Source organism: Rousettus aegyptiacus, unplaced genomic scaffold, assembly GCF_014176215.1.
Source record: "Rousettus aegyptiacus isolate mRouAeg1 unplaced genomic scaffold, mRouAeg1.p scaffold_m13_p_14, whole genome shotgun sequence".
Taxonomy (NCBI): Eukaryota; Metazoa; Chordata; class Mammalia; order Chiroptera; family Pteropodidae; genus Rousettus; species Rousettus aegyptiacus.
Genome location: NW_023416289.1, coordinates 9,477,586 through 9,499,785, shown reverse-complemented (window position 1 = coordinate 9,499,785; position 22,200 = coordinate 9,477,586). Strand labels below are relative to the sequence as shown.

At 47.4% G+C, this 22,200-nt stretch overlaps 1 protein-coding gene and 1 pseudogene across 3 annotated transcripts in view; one reads left to right on the top strand and one right to left on the bottom strand.

The window, feature by feature from the left end:
- Window positions 1–14,954, top strand: part of ST3GAL2 (ST3 beta-galactoside alpha-2,3-sialyltransferase 2) — a 38,280-nt gene extending 23,326 nt beyond the window's left edge. For all 3 annotated transcript variants that reach the window (XM_036231365.1, XM_016164467.2, XM_016164466.2), the window contains exons 2-7: window positions 3,763–5,153; window positions 6,097–6,290; window positions 9,476–9,655; window positions 11,245–11,290; window positions 11,579–11,698; window positions 12,519–14,954. In XM_036231365.1, the coding sequence (XP_036087258.1) occupies window positions 4,815–5,153; window positions 6,097–6,290; window positions 9,476–9,655; window positions 11,245–11,290; window positions 11,579–11,698; window positions 12,519–12,692 (1,053 nt within the window). In that variant the 5' untranslated portion in view covers window positions 3,763–4,814 and the 3' untranslated portion in view covers window positions 12,693–14,954. The remainder of the gene's footprint in view (window positions 1–3,762; window positions 5,154–6,096; window positions 6,291–9,475; window positions 9,656–11,244; window positions 11,291–11,578; window positions 11,699–12,518) is intronic.
- Window positions 694–1,609, bottom strand: LOC107520542 (annotated as a pseudogene).
- Window positions 14,955–22,200: the final 7,246 nt, after the last annotated feature.

The window sequence follows — 22,200 nt, the reverse complement described above, 5'->3', positions numbered from 1 at the left end:
GGAAACTCCCTTCCTGTTAGCAATCATGCCCCCTCTCCCCCGCACCTACAGCCCTAGGCAACCACTAATCCGCTTTATGGATTTGCCTCTCGTATGGATTTGACGTTTCATATAAATGGAATCCTATCGTATGCAGTCTTTTGTGACTGGCTTCTTTCACTTAGCACAGTGTTTTCAAGGTTCATTCATGTCGGGGCACATGTCAGTACTTCATTCCTAGTAAGATTCCATCGTGAGGATGTACCACATCTTGTTGGTTCATCAGCTGATGGAACTTTGAGTCGTTTCCACATTGGAGCTAATATGAATAATGCTGCTTGTGTACAAATTTTTGTGTGGACACATGTTTTCTGTTCTCTCGGGTGTATACACAGGGGTAGAATTGTTGAGTCATATGGTAATTCTAACCTTTTGAAGAACTGCCAGGCTATTTTCCAAAGCGGCTGCACCATTTTCTGATTCCACCAGCAATTTATGAATGAGGGTTCCTCATCTTCTTTTTAGAGTCTATAAATTTATTGAGTAAAAACGAACTCGGCGTCAGACATTAAATTCGGTGTGGTTCCAATGTGGCTGATTGATGTCCATGTGCAGCAGAGATGAACTGAGGTGAAGTGAGATAATGCTGGCATCGGGACCCCAAACAAAACAGTCTTGCGTTAATTATGAAAGGAGGCATCTCGCAGCAGCGAATCAGTTAGCAAAGGCATGACGTTTAATGAGCAGAGATAAAAGCAAACTAAGCAAGAACTTCCAAAAGAGGAGATGGTCAAGGCATTTAGGGACCAAGTTGCCACAGGAGCGAGTTGGAGAACAGTGTTGTTTGGTGCAGATCTGCCGGTTCACTTGGGGAACAGAGCGACCCCACTGTAGGTAGCCTTCAGGGGGTGTGACCTGCTCTCGGGCATGCTTTTCACAGTAGATTGGGTCTTCCACAAAGAAACAGCCCTTTGTTTCAAGTTTGTGCCACAGTCAGTGCGGTGATGGTCCTGCAGCTTCACACGCACACTGACAATGCCACTGCCACATTTGTCACACACGGGTGACTTCTGGGCATTTCCGACAGATGCAGCCACTTTGGTGATCGGAGCCTTAACCCCTTCTGAGGGCTTGTTGGGATCCCTTTTCTCCTCAGACTCCAGGATTTCCTGCAAAACCAGGAAAGAAGTAGACCATCGAGGGGCTCATTTAACTCCTGTTTTTCCTGAAGCATCTTGTAAACTTCAGATTCCTTGTCTGTGACAGGTCCACTTGGAGGCCAATAATGCTCTAAGGCTCTGCTATTTGTCTCTGTTTTGCTGGCTGCTGAAATCGAAGATGTTTTCAGAGAAGTAAAGGCCAGAGGGATTGTCATACTGGTTTATGATGACCCTGGGGGAAGGGCTGGAAGCAGGCGAGGCAGTGAAGGGCATGGCGCTTCGCCGTGGGCGCTCCCAATGTACTGGGCCGCTTGTGGTTCAAATTCATCTTGTATGGAGGACGTTGCCCTTCCTCTGTCACCTGAGGAGGCCAGACTTTATGTTCAGATCTGGCTACTGTGAGTCAGGTCGTCTGTGCAGTCCTTGATTTTGTTCTGAGCTTCCAGGTGCATCATGTTGCCAGTATTTTCCCCATCGATGGCTGTGATTACACCTCCTATATACATAAATTAGCCAAGCAGCCTTGGTTTCAGGAGTGACCAGGGAATGGCAAGAGGCTGCTGGAAGTTCTTATCCTCCACAAGGCAGAAGTCCCAGGGCCCTGGGCCCTGGAGCCCTGTTTGCTGGGTGGTCTTGGCTCTGCTACAGCGAGCAGTGACCCATGGGGTCAGACACAGCGGGACGCAGCGCCATGTGCATGGCTCCCGGGGCAGCTGTCCTCCTCACATTTTTTATTACAGCCATCGTGGTGGGTGGGAAGCAACATCTGATTGTGGTCTTGATTTGTGTTTCCCTGATAGCTCATGATGTCGAGCATCTTTTTATCTGCCGTTGGCCGTTTCTCGTCCAGTCAGGTTTTCACTCCTGCTATACCTGTGGGTCAGCCACTGCGAAGGTCACCACTGACCTCCATCTGGCCATAGCTAATGGTCCGTTCTCAGTCACATCTTACAAACATTTTCAGAAAAATGATACAGTGAATGCTCCTTTATTCTTGGAACTCTTTTTTCTCTTGGCCTCCCAGACACGGGGCTTGTTTTCACCCGGCTTCACTGGTCATTTCCTTCCTTGTCTCTTTATGGGCTTCTCCTGTGCTAGACATCAGAGCGCCCCAAGGCTCTCTCCTGGGCCACCTTGTCTTATCTATGTCAGGCTCTCCCTAGACAATTTCTTCCAGTCCTGTAGTTTTAAAAATAAACTGTACTCTGACAACTCTCAAACATATCCCTCCAGCTCTGGCCTCATCCCTGAGCCTCAGACATGTATGTCCTACTTCCTCTTGCCCTTTCCACGTGGATGTCTAAAAGGTGTCTCAAACTTAATCTCCTGAAACAAGACTCTTGCTTTTTTCCCACCCAAACCCATTTCTTTCCTGTCTTTTTTTTTTTGTATCAGGGAATGCCATACCTACCACCAGGTTGTCCCCCTTCTCCCCTGCCACCCCCAGAATAATGCTAGCCTTATTGGATTGTGGTGGTTCTGTTCCCTAATGCTTTGTGGTTTGGCTTGGCCCCAGAAATTTGAACTGCCACAAAGGGGCAGCTGAAGTTCTTGAACATAGAGCTGGACAGGCCTTCTCTGCAGCTGCTGACAGCAGCCAGAGGACTCCTGAAGGGCTGGCTAGAGCTGGGGCTTTCAGTGATGGGCTGTGAGGCCCAGGGGCTAGGTCAGAACTGGGTCAGCCAGGTTCAGACAGGAGCTGGTGGGATAGGCAGGCAGCCAGAGTTAAGTAATCCTCGTGATGTGGGTGGGGCCAGGGCCCGGAGGCTCCACCCTCGGCCTTGTCCTTGCCCCTTACCCCGGCTCCTTTGCACGTGGCAGGGATTCAGGCTCCTGTCCTTAGGGCCCAGCCCCAAACCACTGGCAACTGGCTTCTCTTTGCTCACGCCCACCAGGGCAGCATAGGGCCTCAGGCTGTCAGCCACCCTCCCATCCCCCGCCCCCTCCGCAGACCCTGGCATTTGTTTCATCCATAAGCTACAGATGAAGACAACAGCCCAAAGTGCTGGGTGGTGATGGTGCCGAGCCTGGCACTCCTGTGTCCAGACACAGTCAGGTTTCCTTCCTGACACCAGAGCTAGAAGGATCGTTAATAGTTCACCAAGCTAACCCAGGAATACCTCATCTGTAATCCACATCCAAGAGAGAAGAGGGCGAATTTCAGGGCCCAGGCTTAGCCCCCTGTCTTACTTGAAGAAGCCCCTCACAGGCATCAGAGGGCGCGAGAGCAGGATGTGGAATCTTATTCCCAGTCCCCTGAGATCTTCTGTGGGTTATTTTTCAGTTAAGTTTAACATCACATACCTGGACTAGGAAATTTCTAAACCTGGTTCTTTCAGACACTTAATATGTGACTAGAGAAATCACTGTCCTTGTTTACCTTCTGGCTAATAAGTCAGGATGGTGGGCTGCTCTCGTCCCCTGAGGCCCCAGGTTGCTGGAGCCATGCTATCTGGATAGTTAGAGGTGAGAGCCCTCCCTTTTGCTTATCCTTTGATTAAGGGGGCATCACTGCTACTTCCGGCTTTGTTCCGCTCCTGGGACTTGGGGGCGGGGCCGGGGGAGAACATGTGTGCACATGCACAGTTTATCTACACCTTATTTTTCCTCTGTGCAATTTCAGGGCCGTGCTGCAACGTCTCAGCGCCTGAGAAGTGAGGGGGAACCTACCAGGGGATTTCTGCTAGCAGGAGCTGACAGCAAGACGGCTGGACGGCTGGCCTCAGGGGCCCGGGAATGGGCAGAGCCACCTCTGAGCCTGGGCCAGCCACACCAGGAAGGAGGCCTGGGCCCTGGCAGGGAGCTCGGCACACACTCGGCTGACCCAGACTGCATTCGAAGGAGCACCCTGCCGAGCAGCAGCTGTGCCCAGACCCCCAGCTCCTGTTCCTGCACCTCCTTACACAACTGCAGCTGGGGCTGTGACCATTGGGAGAAGAAACCTGTACTTCACATTGGCAGCAGAAGAGCAGAACCTAATGCAAAGAGGATTTTGCTCTCTACGAAGAGTTTTCTGATACCCACAGAGCTTCCTGGGTTTCTTCTCTCAGGGTTGGGGTCCGGTTCTTCTCCCCTGGCTGAGGGGTTGGGCTGGGAGGACCATCTGAGGAGTAGATGCTTCTTGCATGGAATCGAGGCTGCTTGAAGCCAACACGTTCTGTGTTGTGATTGGGGTTTGAGGGCTTCCCCACTGCAGGGGGCGAGGGGCCGCCTCGGCGTCTGCTCATGAACCACAAGGACCCCGACTGCTCCAGACTGGACCATTTCGAGCCACCAAAGAGGGGGGCTTCCAGAGCTGGCAGCCAGCAACCCCAAGGGACTAGAAGGCTGGAATGGACTGACCTCCCTCTTGCCAGGGCAGTGGGAGAAGCAGAGCATCTGTGGCCCAGCTAGTGACAGAGAGACCCAATGAAGCCATAAGCAGGGGCCCAAGTGGCTCAGGGACAGGGGAGCCACTCCCGCCAACGTGCTTTCTCCTTACAGTCGACAGAGGGCGTGATCTGGGACTCCTGCTGCTGACCCTTCTACGGCACACACCCTTATGCCCTTTGCATCCAGTGTCAAAACAGGAAGTCCGCACTGTGGCTGGCCCACCAGTGGGCTGGGAAAAGAGTGGCCTCAGTGACACCCGGCCGCCTGCCGGGCTGGTGGTCCAGCCTCCTGGTGCGTCGCACCATGAAGTGCTCCCTGCGGGTGTGGTTCCTCTCTGTGGCCTTCCTGCTTGTGTTCATCATGTCCTTGCTTTTTACCTACTCCCATCACAGCATGGCCACCCTGCCCTACCTGGACTCGGGGGCCCTGGGGGGCACCCACCGGGTGAAGCTGGTGCCCGGCTATGCTGGCCTGCAGCGCCTCAGCAAGGAGGGGCTTGCTGGCAAGAGCTGCGCCTGCCGCCGCTGCATGGGCGATGCTGGCACCTCCGACTGGTTTGACAGCCACTTCGACAGCAAGATTTCCCCTGTCTGGACCAGAGAGAACATGGACCTACCGCCGGATGTCCAGAGGTGGTGGATGGTGAGAGAGCCATGGTTCCTCCCTCTGCACCCCTCCCTCCCACCCACCTTGCTGCCCCTCTCAGGGGTCTGTCCCCCTGTTTATGTAAGAGTCACTGTAAGAGGCTCCTCGTGGCCCCCAGAACCTTGATAATGGGAGAGGCCCATTTGACCAGAGCCATCTGTTAGGCTCGTACATTCTAAAGGGCAGAGCGAGGTTTACCCTTGAAGGAGAGAGAATTAATACCGTCTAGTGCCTATAGGGGCCGAGCATTAACCAGAAGTGCCTGCTGGGCCAGGCACGGGACGTAGGTGAGAGAGAAGCGGCCTGATTGAGAAGTCCGAGCGAGAAGACGGAGGGCAGTGAGGACCTGGACCGCAGGGAGGGAAGGACCGCCCTTTATAGAGGAGGCGGCCCCTCAGCTCTGCAGGGTGTCTTCAGCACTGCTGGATGTTCTAACCCTTTGAGAAAAGCTGGAAGTCCAGGTTTTCTTGTTAAATGTCCTAATTTGTAAGTGTTGGCTCTAAAGAATTTCAAACACCATGAGGACCACTCACTTGGTTCTCTAGGAAAAGATTTTCTTCTGGACTGGGATAAGGAAGCATGGTCACCTCCCCTCGGGACTAAGGCGAAGGGGAGGAGACGAGGGGACGGGGTGCCGAAGTCTCCCGTTCTGGGTCCCATCACCTTTCTGCTGCTTTTAACTCCCTTCGCCTCACCCCTGTCTTCTCCGGAACGTCACTCATGGACTCCGTGCCCCATCCAGTGCATCAAAGCAGCGCACAGGGAAACTTCACTGTCGTTGAGATGGGAGGGACGTCAGAGCCCAGGGAATTCCTGCTCCCTGACAGGGCTCGGTCAGGATTCCCGTGTGGCTTGGACACTGGAGGGTGAGGGCCGGAGAGGAGAGGCAGCTGGGAGTCCATCTCTGCTCATGCCTGCTCCCCTCCCCTCCCCTCTACAGATGTTACAGCCCCAGTTCAAGTCACACAACACCAATGAGGTGCTGGAGAAGCTGTTCCAGATCGTACCTGGCGAGAACCCCTACCGTTTCCGGGACCCGCAGCAGTGCCGGCGTTGTGCCGTGGTGGGGAACTCGGGCAACCTGCGGGGCTCCGGCTATGGGCCCGATGTGGACGGGCACAACTTTGTCATGAGGTGAGCCACGGGGAGCCCGAGGGTAGGCCCAGGACAAGCCTCCAGGAGAGGGCACTGGCCTACCTCGGCCTTGTCTGGCCGTACAGGAGTTGCCGGCTCCTGGGGTTGCTATGGGTCTCTGACACCCAGAACCTCCTGTGACAGGCTCTCGCCTTGATGGGGAGGCAGAATTTCCATTCTAGACTTTGCTTGAGGCCTGCACTGAGTTTCCAACTCTGAATTACTCCGAAAATAGCTGAATCTAGATTCCTATCTGATTGCTAGTGAAAACTCCCCCTGGAGCCCCTTCCATCTGCCTGGTCCCCTCAGTAGCTGGGCCGGGAGTGAGGGCCCCAAACCAACCTAGCATCCTGCTTAATCGCCACAGGTGATTCCTTCTGGCAGACTCACAGAAGAAGGATGTCCTGGGCAGAAAAAGTAGCTATCTGGTGTTTGCTCGGGGCTGTTCTCCCTTATCTTTCATTAGGTTTAGATTATGTTGGGATTCATTCATTCAGCAGACATTGGTACCCAGCCTTGAGGAGAGAAGGGTTGGGAGGACATTTATTCCATACGGAGACACAGAGTAAGGAGCCAGAGACTAAGGGTCGACTTGTAACCCGAGCATGAACTGCTCCTTCTGCTCTGAACCTGTTTTCTGACTTTGTCTATAGACTTTGGCACAGGAAGTACTGCCCCACTCTTTGATGAAGAGCCGTAAAAATAAAGATACTGGAAATGCCCAGTTTTTACTAAGCATCTCTTAGGTTGAGCATTGCAGAAAGACCAGGTTTCCCAGGAGGCAGAAGGAAGGGCTTTGTCTTAGAAACTGTTGCTGTCTCCATAGCAACACCAAGGCAGCAATATGTCTCTGAGGCTTTCTACATTTCTTGCAAAACCTTTCTTTTGTTGAGGATGGTGGGATGTGAGGGAGGGAGGGGGTTGCTAGTAGGCCCCATCCAGGAACCCAGGGCACCCCGAGATTCTCTCTATCCTCTACTTGCTGGCACCCAGAGTGCAAGGGAAGCAAGCTGGGAGCTGGAGAGGAGTGGCCGCTCTCCACTCAGAAACAGTGGTTGGGATTGGGGAATGAAAAGTCTGTTACTCCAGTGCAGCCCCGGAACACTTGGGACGTCCAGGGAGATTCTCTAGACTGCCTGAAGCTCCTGCCTCCCCTGCTCTGCTGCCCACACCTTGGTGATGGTTGGGAGGCTCCAGGGTAGAAGCACAATAGACTAAAAGGCTTGGCTGCTGTGACACCTGGGCAGCACCCCCCGCGTAGGCCAGGCTGCAGAAAGGACTTCACAGATGTTCCCTCACAGGAACCAGGCTAGGAGATGTGCTATTTTAGAGTGGACCGCAGAATCACTTAATGGAAGGGGTGACTCAGATGGTAATTGGCTGGCTGCTGACAAGAGGGAGCCAGACAGCAGGGGATATGACTCTTTGCTTATAAGCATATCTTGGTTTGGAACCAGTGTGGAGACCTCCCTTCCTGGAAGCAGGATCAATGTAAGACACCACCGGGAGGGCCACGCTGAGTTACAGGAGAGGATGGCTCTACCCACCTGCCCTCATACCCAGCTGCCTCCTTTTACTACATATCTTCTGAGCCCTGCTGACGAATCCAGATGGAGCTGAGCTTTTCCTACCCTATCTAGCCAGCAGATAGATCCACAACTCCTGGAGCAGTACCTGGCAGATCGAAGGCTCATCATAAATAATGTGAATGAATGAAAGGGACTAGGCAACCAGACACCAAACCCTAAGCATGAATGCATGTCTATCCCGCCTGTGCCCCTCCCCTCAGGTGCTTCGTTGGCAGCTGGAGGCAGCCAGATAGATAGAATTCTGAAATGTTTTGCTCCTGAGATACAGGGATCCAGCTCATCCTCTGTTCTGTCCCTTTCCAGGGCTTGGCTTCTCCAGAATGAATCAGAGCCTCAAAGCAAAATCCTGTCCCCAAAAGCATGCCATGTGCCTTCCCTTCGTCTCGGAGGCTCTGAAATACCTTTTAGGACCTCTTGCTCCATTCATTCCCAAATTTTTGAAAGTTGGTGCCCGCCAAGCAAGCTGGGGGAACCTGAGGGAGGTATAGGCTCTGCGGCAGGGCCGACTGAAGGGCAGGAGGCAGGGTGATGATGGCTGGCAGGTCTAAGAAGGGACTTTGGGAACGCTCTGGCTGCTGATTCAGTGGAGCAGGCAGAATCCAGCCTGGGGCTGCAGCCCTTTGATCTGCAGGATCAACTTGGCCTCTCCGTCTGGGGCGAGATGAGATTTGTTGCTTGGATCCTCACAAGAGTGAACCTTGACCCTAGCTCCTGCCCAGCACAGGCCCCAGCCAATGTGATAGTTACCAAAGAAGTCTTCCACGGCCTGCTACCTCTTGTACCACAGCAGCTGGAAAACACCATCCCTGTTAAGCCTTTCTCTCCTGCCTGCTCTGTACCTCACAGGGGTGAGGTGTTATTGAAGGGACAAAAACAAACATATTAATACAATAAAAAATGAATTATCCCTCCCCAATACTATTCCCCAAGAGAAACTCGTCAACAATTTTAATACTGTTCCAGATTTTTTCCATTAATATACAAAAGTATTTTTTCTTTCTTTCTTTCTTTCTTTCTTTCTTTCTTTCTTTCTTTCTTTCTTTCTTTCTTTCTTTCTTTCTTTCTTTCTTTCTTTCTTTCTGTCTTTCTGTCTTTCTTTCTAAACAAAAATGGTATTATACTATCTAGTTCTAAGTTTTCCTTGTTGGTGTTATAATCGCCTCCTGCTACACACAGTAGGTATTCAAGAGATAGAAATTATCAGGAAAGACGTGGGATACCTCACACCACTTGGTTTTTCCATCGAATAGCTCTTGGACTTATTTCTTACAAGCACGTGAAAATCTGCTCCGTTCATTCCAATTGCTACGTGGTATTCCATTATTTGAATGGGCCAAAATGAATTAACCAGTTCTTTGTAGTTGGATTGATTCCCCTTTTCACTATCTTAAGTGGTGTTGCAGTGAACATCCTTGTACACACGTCTTTGCACACTTACGCAGCCATTTTAATAGGCTGGATTTCTGGAAATGGAATTGCCGGGTCAGAGCATGCACCCATTTATATTTTTGATGGCGAGCACCAAATTGTCCTCTGATAACTTCGTACCAGTTTCTATAGCAGTTTTTTTCTCATGTCGCCTTCTTGTCCCTGCAGGATGAATCAGGCGCCAACCGTGGGCTTCGAGCAGGATGTTGGCAGCCGAACCACCCACCATTTCATGTACCCAGAGAGTGCCAAGAACCTGCCCGCCAACGTCAGCTTCGTGTTGGTGCCCTTCAAGGCCCTAGACCTGCTGTGGATTGCCAGCGCCCTGTCCACAGGGCAGATCCGATTGTGAGTCACTCTGCTGACTGGGCGTGCAATGTGGGTGACGGACCACCTGGGGTCCGGATCCTAGAATTCCTTTAATGAGTCTTTTGGCCAAGAGGGGCTGGTGAGGAGGGAGGCAATAGTAGGGAGGGCCCCAAATGCTGTATTAGCTAAAGCCAGAGCGTGTTCTGTATCACTTCCTGCATGTGACGGCCACCATACTGGTGGCGGAAAGGTGAGAAAAGGACAATCTGGTTTTGGTCTTGTTTCCAGAAGGTGGCCCCTGTCTGTGGGAACTCTTATCTACTGAGAACTTTCTTTGAGAGAAGTTGCCGAGTCATAGCTGGGAAACGCAGGAAATTCAATCACTAAGTGTTGTTTTTTTTTTTTTTTTAACAGTTTTATTGAGATGTAATTCACATACCATACAATTCACACATATAAAATGAACAATTCAGTGGCTTTTAGTCTATCCACAAAGTTGTATAACCATTACCACAGTTTAATTTTAGAGCACTTTCATATTCTACAGATGACAGTCTTTAAAGATAAAGATGTAAAGATACCCCTGTACACCTTAGCCATCACCCCCACTCTCTTCACAGCCACCCCCAACCCTAGGCAACTATGAATCAACTCTGTCTCGCCATGGTTTCTGTGTGTGTGGCAAAATTTACATAAGTTAAAATTCACCATTGTAACCATATAGTTCAGTATCACTAAGTGCATTCACACTGTTGTGCAAGCATCACCATCTATCTCCAGAGCTTTTTCATCATCTCAAATGGAAACTCTGTAGCCATTAAATAATAACTTCCCAATCTTTCCTCCCTCCAGCCCCTGATAACCACTATTCTGTCTGTCTCTATGATTTGACTGCGCTAGGTACTTCATAGAAGTGGAATCATTCAATGTTTATCCTTTTACATCTGGCTTATTTTATTTAGCAGGTGTTTTCAAGGTCCATTGATATAGCATGTGTCAGGATATCATTCATTTTAAAGGCTTAATAGGAATCCATTGAATGGATATACCACATTTTGTTTGTTCATTCATTTGCCAATGGACGTTTGGGTTATTTTCACCTTTTGCCTGTTGTGATCATGTATTTTTAAACACAGCAATATAAGTTACAGTTTCCTGACTTTATGTTTGAGAGACATAAAAGCTAAAGTAAGTCCCACAGATTCTCAGAAAAGGGAGTGTAGGTTATGGGCACATGGCAATCTAATGGGGAAGGACGGTTCTATACCACATGTGAGGAGAGTAGCGAGAGGGTCATTGTGGGCACAGGTAAGAGCACGCACATCATGGGTTTGAGATGACCCACTAACTCAAGTGGAGAGTTCACAGCAGAGAGCTGTGGGAAGAAAAGTTGGGGCTGGATTATGGAAGGCCCTAGTGCTTGTCTAAAACATCCTCATTTTACCCTTAAGGACATGGGGAGCCACTGAGGGGTCCTGAGTGAGGCACTACAGTGATGTGCCGTGGGAGAACGGTCTGGAAGCAGGAAGGCCTGTCGTGAGGCTGTTATCACGCAGGCCTATGTGGGAGGAAAGGCATTTCTGGGTCCCATGGGGCCATCTAAATGTTATTTTTTCGTTTGCTTGCAGCACCTATGCCCCAGTGAAATCCTTCCTTCGAGTGGACAAAGAAAAGGTAAGCCCCCTCCTCTCCCTTCTTCATCCCCATCTCACCGGAAAGTGGAGACCTGACTCCTGGTGTGCCTGGTCCTGTGGCTCAAGTGTTCCGTAGTGCCTTTCCAGAACCTTCAGAGTCCCCATCCGCTGGTATGCCTGACCTCCACAGAGGCTGCAGGAACCAGAGAGCATGGAGGAACAGGTCCACTGGAAAGCATGGAGGAACTGGCAAAAGATGCTCAGAGCCTGGCCACAGTCTCTGGGCCCCAAAAGCCCCTCATGTGCCTATCACATTTTCTTCCCCCAGGTCCAGATCTACAACCCAGCCTTCTTCAAGTACATCCATGACAGGTGGACAGAGCATCACGGGCGGTACCCTTCCACAGGGATGCTGGTGCTCTTCTTTGCCCTGCATGTGTGTGATGAGGTGGGTAGCCCAGTCCGGTGGTAAAATAGTGGGATCCGTGAAACAGAGGGAAAGCGGCCCTTCTCAGGACATAGCACAGCCTCAAGAGGAATATGTTTCTGTAGGCAGAAACCCAGTGCCTTTGAGTCCCTCCTTTTCTAGGCCATATAGGTTTGCGTTTCCCAGACTTACTACTTTCACGATTTGCCAAATCTGAAATCACTTCATTGAAAAGTTAAATTTATTTAAAAAGGAACTAGAATACTACTACCATAATTGATATTACTTGCCATAAAGAAAAAAGTAACCAAAAACATAAATAGAATGAAGTTTCAGGGGGTTGGTTGTCTCCCACGGCATTGAACACGGAGGTTAGTCATTCAAGGGCCTGCATCTCGCTAGCTGGCAGGGCTACTATGCCGTACACTGAAACGCGCACTCCTAGCACACCCACTTTGCCAGTAAATTCTTCAGCGTATGGTATTGAGTACTTGACCAGCTTTCAAATAAAAGTACTCTATTAAAAAAAAAAAAATGAAGACGTTAGCTTGAGTTGGTCTAGCCCTAAAGTGGGCCGTTTTTCCTGACGCAAACAGACGGGTGGAAGGAGATCCGAAGGAGAGCAGCAGCCGCCCACTGTGAATCAGTGTCCTTAGCATCCGGCCTGGGTGTCCCGTCTTCCAGCGCCGCCGGTGCTCTGGGAAGCGATTACCTGCCGGACACCCGGCTTTTGTCGGGTCGCTGTGGCTCCTTTCTCCTTCCCCACCACGACCCGAGGCCCTCCTGCGTCCAGTCCTCCACGGTCCCCAGAAAGAGTGACCTGCGCCGTCCTTCCCTGCAGGTGAACGTGTACGGGTTCGGGGCCGACAGCCGGGGCAACTGGCACCACTACTGGGAGAATAACCGGTACGCGGGCGAGTTCCGGAAGACCGGCGTGCACGACGCCGACTTCGAGGCCCACATCATAGACATGCTGGCTAAGGCCAGCAAGATCGAGGTCTACCGAGGCAACTGAGCCAGGTCTGGCCGCGACTCTTCCGGCCCGGCCGCGAGGCGCGGGCGCGCACTGCCGGCGGGGACCCGAGGCCCGCCCCAGGGTGGCGGGCTGGGCGTGGGCGCGGCGCCAGGTGTGGGGCGTCTCCAGGCAACCGGGAGCGACGCCGCGGTCTGGACCAATCATGCTGCCAATCACGAGACTCAGGGGGCCTGGCACCAATCAACGCTGCAGTCGGAGCCTCTTTCAACCAATCACACGACCCAGTTCCAGAGTCAACTTCCGGCGCTGGGCCCCATCTCCAATCAATGGCCTTCGGAGGCAGGCCAGCGGTTTCAATCCCCACTCCCCTATCCTCTGGGTAGGATTTTATTTCATGCTTTTTAAGGAGTAGCCGATACTTCTATCCTCGAAGAAGTACTTTCCTCAGGCTCGGCCGGAGCTGTCGCAGTCGTTTGCGGGCCTGACCCCGCTGGTGGCGCCAGGGACGAAACGCAGGAGTGGCTCGGGGAGCGGCGGCTCGGCTTCCCCTCCCCGGGATCCCCTAGTGGCTTCGGTGTGGTGGAGGGGCGGCCCAGGTGATTTCCTGGGAGTGCGCCCTCACCCCAGAGGAGAAGCCAGAGCCCTCCCAAGTCGCTCCGGGCCTCCGGGAGAATTTTAGACCCCACATTTCCTTTATCGGTCAGGCGCAGATGGGTGTCAACCCACCAAAGAAATGCAGTGAGAATCCCGAGGGCACGTGGGTCCCCTCCTCCTTCCTCCTCCTCCCTGCCTTTGGCCACCCTTGGGAATGGCCTTTCTGACCAGGGCATTTGGTGTCTCACCAGAAAACGAATTTGTTCACCCCTTGCTCGGGGTTGGCATTTGCCTAGGGCCTAACTTTGGAACAAAGGTGTAGGACAGGAGACAAGGAAGCCCCGTCGCATCAAATGTAAGGTGCTTCTCACTCACGTGTACCCTCTGTCCCTACTGTTCTTCACAACCTTTTTAGTGTCTCTCCTTAGGCCCCAGCCTCTTCACCAGCCTACTTGTTGCTCTAGAAAAAAAAAAAAAAACTTGCCCTGAGATTGTTTGGGCCACTGCTGCTTTTCTCTCTCCTGTCTCTGTCTCTTTCTCTGTCTCTGCCTGACACCCCCGCTCCCTCCCGCCGCCCCCCCCCCACACACACACACACTGGCTCTAGGGAGAGGGAGCAACACGTGGGAAAGAAGGCTGGGGATGGGGAGCCCAGCTGCCTGGTGCATGCACCAGCTTCCTTCACCCATCACCCCAAAGAGGAATAGGAAACCTCTTGCTTGGGGGTGGTATTTGCTTTTGGGCTCATAATTTAGTTAACCTGAAGCTACCAGGTATGGCTGACCAACACAGGTTCTTTTAAAATTCTGAACTGGCCGTGGAAATAGCCAGGATCCTAGCTGGGGAGGAGTAGACTGGCACTCCTGCATGCCGCCTCCCCCACCTGTGCATCCCCTTCCCCATGCTCACCTGCTTCCTCACTCTCTCTTTCCATTTCCAGCTCTGGAAAAGGCTGGGAAGCTAACAATCAGGGGTTACAAGTGGAAGCTACTTGCATGACCGAACCCAGCTAAAGTCCCTAGAGGAAGCTGCTGATGGTATTCTCACCCTTCAAGGCTAGAGAAGTTTAGGAGGGGAAAAAGGGCTTCTGTGAAGCTCCAAACCACTAAAAGGACCCCCCTCCCAACAGTGACAACACAAAGACCACTCTTTTTCTTAGTGAGTTGATGCCACCAAGCAGCCTCCTGGCCATTGGTGTCGTTCCTGCAGCTGGCTGGGGGAACTGTAACTAGCAGGGGTAATTAGAGGATTGGGGCAGGGCAGTGGGCACCCCCAAAAGTTAATATATTGAGATCTTAGCTTGAATCTGTTCCTTCCTAATTCCAAAAGTAGGTGGAGTACAGAATGGGGGTGGATTTGGGGGGCCATTAATGGAATGCCTCTCTCAGGGCCTCCCCCAACCACTTTAGAGAGCCAAGGCACCACCAGCCATTCATGCCTGTCTCCTCACAGTGCTTCCCGAAGAAGCTGTTTTGAGTGTTTAGAAGATGAAAAAACAATGCAATTATGCCAAACAGTATTAAACAGAATAATTTATTTCTCTTTTGTTTTTTTTTCTTTTGTTTAAAACATTAATAAATCCCCAATCTGGAAGAGGTGGGTCCCAGCATCCAGCCCAGATCTCCTTTTCTGCAATAGTTATTTAAACATTTTTTTATTTCCTTCCCTTTCTCTTTCTGAATTAAAAAGAACAACAACAACAAAAAACTATTTGGTCATTTGTCTGTTTTGAAATGTGTCAGTGGGGAGCTATGACCAAATAATGGCTAAGAACGAGGTAGAGAATGACTCCCAGACACCCTTTACTTATACTTGAGGCCTCCCAACCCTGGACCACAAGCTATGCCCTCCGTGATAGTGATCCTTTGCCACTATCCTTCAGGGCACCCAAATGGATCAGCAGGGCAGAGACTGTCCACTGCCAGGGTCAGCTCAGCATGCAGATGGGCTTTTCCCCTCTCCATTTCCAGATTCTGTGGAATTCCCCATGATACCATAGGTGTAGGTTGGCAGGAAATCAGTAGAATGATAGGAGCAGGTGCTATGGGCATCTGGGACATCTGTCTGTGCTGTTTCCTTGGGCCACCTGAACCCACTTGAGCCTACATGCAGTGGAATAACACTTTGATCTAACAAAGATACCATACTTGGAATCACAGGTTGGCATTACCACTTGATTACATTTGCAATAAACTACTGCCATTCTCCATGGCTCAAATGGTGAGTAAATGGGACAAGGAAGAAACCACCTACCCCGCATGACTCAAATATGATGGCAGCACCAATCTTTGCAAATCCTGCAGGGATGTGGTGTTGACTTTTGACTATCTTAGAGACAGTTCCAGGAACTTCCATCATAATCACCTTCAACTCCATGGGTCAGGTTGCCCATATGGGGATTTTTGGCAGGTAGTAAAATCTCTCTTCTCTTTTCAGACTGAGGAAATTACCTTAAAATGAGTCTGTGGTCTCATTAAACCTGACATTAAGTGGACTTAAACCAGAGCTCCAGCCATCATTTGCCATACTAAGCTGACCCTAACTAATGGACTACACTGACATTCAGGTCTCAGAGCCAGTATCCGGTAACTCCCGAAGGTCTCGGTATTTCCCTTTTCCCAGTGCACTGTCACTCTGGGAAACAGGTCTTTCTGGAAAGGCTTAGGGGAAGATTCACATCTGAGTTATGTCAGAGGGTCACTCCTTAAGGACCCTGCAATCTCCTTGAAAAAGAAACTCCAGGTGTGTGACCTGAATTAGGTCTGGGAACTCGGTAAGAAACTGTGAATCCTCACCACTGTGACTCGGGTTTCTTCTCAGCAGTCCTAGAATTTACCCTCCAAAATCCATCAAGTACTTTAGTAGGCTGCCCAGCACCTATTTCATTTCTAGAGACCCTATTGGTCAATTAACTATTGTCTTGAGCCCTCATAGGTCAAAACTCTTAAGTACTATGCTGTGGTTTGTTACTGCAAGTGTGCCTGCCTCTCTCAGGTAATCAGGCATGTCTTTTTGGCCTTTATCATTCTGGGATGCCATTATTCTCTGACTTACAGATGACAGCCACCACAGAGTTCTTCAAAGATGTTGGTGCCCCAATCACTAGAGCATTTTTTAAATGAATTTTTTAAATCTATTTTTGTTGTGGGATATAATATATACAGAAAAGAGTATAAAAATAAATGTAGAAAAATATATAGCATAATGAATAATATTTTTAAAGCTCTATAATAGAAATTTATTTGGCAAAGCAAAGATAGGATGATATTATCTGTAATAGATATATTATAGATATAATAGAATTATATATAATATACATATATAATTTCTATGGTAAAGGAAAAATGATTAATTTCCACTGCCATTTGGATACCAAAATGGACTGAAGAAAAGGAGACAAGAGGTGGTTGAACATGTTACATGGGAGAATTTAAAAAGCTAAAGTTTTATTTATTTTTCCAACTATTGAAAAGTAATTGACATATAACATTATATAAGTATATAAGGTGTTCAATGTAATGGTTTTATATGTGTATGTGCCGCAAAATGATTACCACAGTAAGGTTGGTTAAAACAGTCATCACCTCATATAGTTAAAATTTTTGGATGTGGTGAGAACTTTTAAAATCTCTGTTCACAACTTTAAAATATATGATACAATGTTGTTAACTATAGTCACCATGCTGTAGATTACATCTCCAGAACTTATTTATCTTATAACTGAAAGTTTATACCTTTCGACCACCTTCACTCACACTCGCCCACACTGCCAATCCTCCTGCCCTCGGCAAACACCAGTCTGCTCTCTGTTTTTATGAGTTTGATTTTTTTTAGGTTCCACATATAAGTGAGATCATACATTATTTGTCTTTCTCTGTCTGACTCATTTCACCAGGTATAATGCCTTTAAGTTCCATTCCTGTCATTGTTAATGACAGGATTTCCTTCCTTTTAATGGCTGAATAATATTCCATTTTGTATATATCTACCACATTTTCTTTACTTGTTCATTCATGGACACTTGTGTTGTTTCCATGTCTTAGCTATTGCAAATAATGCTGCAATGAATATGGACATGCAGATAACTTTGAGATAGGGATTTCATTTCCTTTGGATATGTACCCAGAAACAGAATTGTTGGATCATATGGTAGTTCTGTGTTCACATGCAAAAGAATGAAACTGGGCCCCTATCTTACATCACTCACAAAAATTAACTCCAGATAGAACCTGAAACTACAAAACTCCTGGAAGAAAACAGGGAAAAATCCCCATGACATTGGTCTGGCAATGATTTTATGGATAGATACCTAAAGCACCAGCAACAAAAGCAAAATAAACAAGTGAGACTATATCAAACTAAAAAAACTTCTGCACAGCAAAAGAAATGATCAACAAAATGGAAAGGCAACCTATGGAATGAGAAAAATATTTGCAAGTCACATATGTGATAAGAGGTTAATAACCAAAAATATAAGGAACTCCTAGAACTCAACAGTTTAAAAAAATAGGCAGAGCAACTCATAGACATTTTCCCAAAGAAGATACTCAAGTGGCCAACAGGTACATGAAAAGGTCCTCAACATGACTAATCATCAGGGGAATGCAAGTCAAAACCACAATATGAGGTCACCCCACACCTATAAGATGACTATCATCAACAAACGAGAGATAAGTCCTGGTGAGACTATGGAAAAGGGGAAATCTATTTTTTTTTTTAAATTTTGTTTCATTATTAGTTTCAAGTATATAGTACATTGGTTAGACATTTATATAGTTTATAAAACAATCCCCCTAATTGCCCTTTCTCTCCTTTGGCTCTCCACCTAGCCATTACATTATTGCTGACTGCATTCCCTATGCCACCCTCCCCATCCCTGTGACCATCTATCAACTACTAATTTGTACTTTTTTAACCCTTCACCCTGTTCTCCCAGCCCTCCAACTCCCTTCCCCTCTGGCCATCACCAGATTGTCCTTTATATTTGTGAGTCTGTTTTTTATTAGTTTGTTCTTTTTGTTCCTTAGATTCTGCATATAATTGAAATCATATGGTATTTATCTTTCTCTGTCTGACTTATTTCACTCAGCATAATAACCTCTAGGTCCAACCATCTCATTGAGAATGATAGGACTTCATTTTTTTAATGGCTGAGTAATAGTCCTTTGTATATATGAACCATAACTTATTTATCTAATCATCTGTGGATGGGCATTTAGGTTGCTTCCGTATCTTGGCTATGCAAACATAGGGGTGCAAAGATCTTTACAAATTATTGTTTTAGTTTTCTTTGGATAAATACCCAGAGGTTCAATTGCTGGGTCAAAATAGATCCATTTTTAATTTTTTGAGAAACCTCTAGTCTGTTTTCCATAATGGCTGTACCAATTTTCAATCTCACCAACAGTGTATCGAGGGTTCCCTTTTCCCCACATCACTTGTTGGGAGAAAGGGGAACTCTTGCTCACTGTAGGTGGGAATGCAAATTGATACAGCCTTTTGGAAAACGATGTGGAGGTTCCTTAATGAATCATTTTAAGATGAGCACTCATATGGCCACCACTCAGGTTGTGTAAGCAGCCCAGACGTCCCCCACTCCATCTTCCATGCCAAGCATGGTTCCCTTTCTTCCCTTGAAGGTAATCACTGTCCTAATATTCCATATTCACTTGAGTCTATTTCTAGATGCTCTATTCTGTTTCATTAGTCGGATTGCCTAGACCCAAGTCCATATGGAAATTTGATTTATAATAGAGGTGGCCTCTCAAATCACTTAGGAAAAATGGATATTTAAATAAATTTTATGGGATAACTAGATAACCATTTGGAAAAGGGTAAAATTAGATGCATACCTTAAACCACTTACCAAAATGCCAAATGAATCATGAAGCAGAACTAAATGTAAAAATTAAGTCTTAAAAATGGTAGCTCTTAAATATATTAAAACAAATCAAACATGTATATATATATACACATATATTTGTATGTATGTGTGTGTGTGTGTGCGGGCGCTCTATAGTTCCCTGTATTGGGAGCTTTTTCATTCATTTTTTGTGTGTGTTCCAAATATTTTGTTAAAGTCACTCTTCTCCTGATGTAGTTGCGCCCATTTTATTTGCCCACGTGAGTTTATACTTTTTCATTTCTTCCCTATAACTTTAGCGAGGTTGTGGGAAGGAAAGTTAGGTAAGTGTGATGTTTTAATCATTACTTAGCTGACACCTTTTTCTTCCCTGATTTTCATCTGTCTCCACAGAGTTGTTTTGTGGTTGCTTACTTAACCCCACTCTGTCATGATGGAGGCTTTTTAAATAATTGAGAATCGAAGATTGTTCTCTCTTCTGAAAGAGTGGATCAAGAAGCTGCTTGGGAATTTTGTGCTATATATATTTTGTGATGTATATATCATGGGTTGTGGCTTACCTACCATCTGCTTTGGCATTAGGGCGGATGGACAGGGAACCAGTCATTCCATGGCAGGTGGGGTGGTGGGAGGATAATAATAAGCTAGGTTATGTTGCAGTAATAAACAAGCTCCCAGTAGCTTAAAACAACAAAGTTTATTTCTCATTCAAGCCACATTTCTATCCTGAGGCTCTGAGTATCACAGTCACTCAGAGACCCAGGCGGACAGTGCCACCATCTGTGATGGACCTGTGGTCTTGGGGGCAAGGAAAGAGAATCTAGTGAATCACAGGCTGTATCTGAAAGCTTCTGTCAAGAAGTTCACATGTTTTGATGCCGAGGAAGTCCCATGGCCATGCCTCAGTCTGGCAAGGATGCGCAATCCTCCTCTGGGAGAGGTACCATACTGGGGTGAGCAGCAATACAGTCTACAACACAGAGGAGTCTTTGGAGAGAAATGCTTGGGATTATGCCCTAGGCAGGGGTGAGTGGATATACACCTGGCTGGCGTGCTGGAAGCAAGTCTGCAGCAAGTCCGTGCCTGGGCGACAACCCACACAAATGCAAGAAAATTCCCCTTTCTCCCGCACCCCACACTTACTATACTGTGGGTATCAGGACCAACCTGTTCTTCTGAGAAAATAAAATTCACACCTTTCATCTAACAGACTGTTTCTGCTCTTGAGAATAACACAGGCTCTTTCTGGCAGCACAGCTTCTCTCCGGGGAGAAAGCTCAGTGAAGTGGAAAGAACAGATGGTGTCTACATTCAGAGGATCCGAGTTCAGTCTTTCTTTTGTTATGAAAGAACTTCCTGTTTTAATTTAAAAAGGAAGACATTCATGACAAAAATAATTCAAACAATTCATAAGAATATAAACTAAATCATGGAAGGCCTTCCTGCAAGATTTCTTTTGTATCTATAATTTGTCATAAAATGTGTAAAGGGACTCATCAGGAGGAAAGACAACCCAGTCCTCCTTGGATGGATGTTCCAGTCTTCCAGGCTGCCTCTTCACAGCTCTTCCTATGAAACTCTGTCTCCACGAAGAACTACACAAAAGGCCACTCAAGGGACAGGGTAGAAATCGAAGCTTTCTTTGCTATCAACGAAATAACTACACTTTAAAATTTGAGCATACTTAAATATTTTTTAAAATATCAGTCCTCTTAACAAAGTGATCAAGGTTAACATCACCAGTCTATACTTATATAAATACATGATTAAAAATAAAGAAATGGAGAAGAGGCAAATTTCCTATACAGAAGAATTCCAAATAATTTATGTAGCTACTCTGCCCTCAAGGAGGAAGATGGCCCCCTACTTCTTAGATATGCACAGTGCACAGTGACTTCCTCCCAAAGAGTAAAGCATGAAAGAGAGGAAATAAGAGTAACTTTACAGTGGAGAAACCTGACAAATACTATCAAACCTTGATGACACTGATGTCATGTTGATAGTATGTGCCTGTGATATGATGTGATGAAAATGAAACTTCACCTCTTTGGCCTTCCTCCCTAAAACTTATAATCCCAGTCTAATCATTAGAAAAACATTAGACAAATCTCAATAGAGAGGAGACTCCTACAAAAATACCTGACCCCTGCTCAAAACTGTCAAGGTCATCGATGACCAGGACAGTCTGACAAACTGCCACGGCTAAGAGGAACCTAAGGAGACATGAAGATTAAATGGAATATGGTGTCCTGGATGAGACCCTGAAACAGAAAGAAACTGGAGGAAAACTGAGGAAATGTGAAAAATAATGTATCAATATTGGCTCATTAATTATAATAAATATATGACACTAATGTTAATAAGGGGATCTGGGTGTGAGGCGGTGGGGATATATGGGAACCCTCTCTACTATCTTCTGTAAATTTAAAACTGTTCTAAAAAATTAAGTCTATAAAAATATTTTTTTAATGGAAGGAGTCAGGGAGATGTCCAACCAATCGCAAACATCCATTTTAGACTTCATGGGAGCAAGAAATAGTTTTATGTGAAACAACTGAAATTAAGCTCGTTTGTAAATCAAGAGTAGAATTAGGATTTAAATCCAGAAGTCCCATTTATTGAGTTTATTGCAATGGCTACACTTCTCATTTCTAATCTTGTCTTATTTCTGCCCAATGGTATTTTAGTAGCCTCTCTCTCTGAAAACAAAAAACCGATTGGTAGCGACTGCTCATTTCTGTGGTGTAAAGACTCCCAGCCTGGCTAGTTTCAGGCTACCAGTGATTTAAATTAGCTCTTGTGAAGTTCAGCATGCCACTGCTTTTGTCTAAAAATTCCTTGTTCTTTTTTAGTGAAATGTATTATCTCTTTGAGCATCCGAACATACATAAAGTCCCTTACCAGGCCATTCTATAAAACTAATTTTACCTGGGGCACATTTGTTTTGATATCGTTTGCAGTCTTCCTTAGCCTTAGATTTCTTCTCTCCCCACAATCCACAGATAGAGTTAGCAGTTGACTCCATCCAGCTCCCTGCTCCTTTGGACCTTATTCTAGAACTAGGCCTGCTGACATTCAGTGATCTGGGGA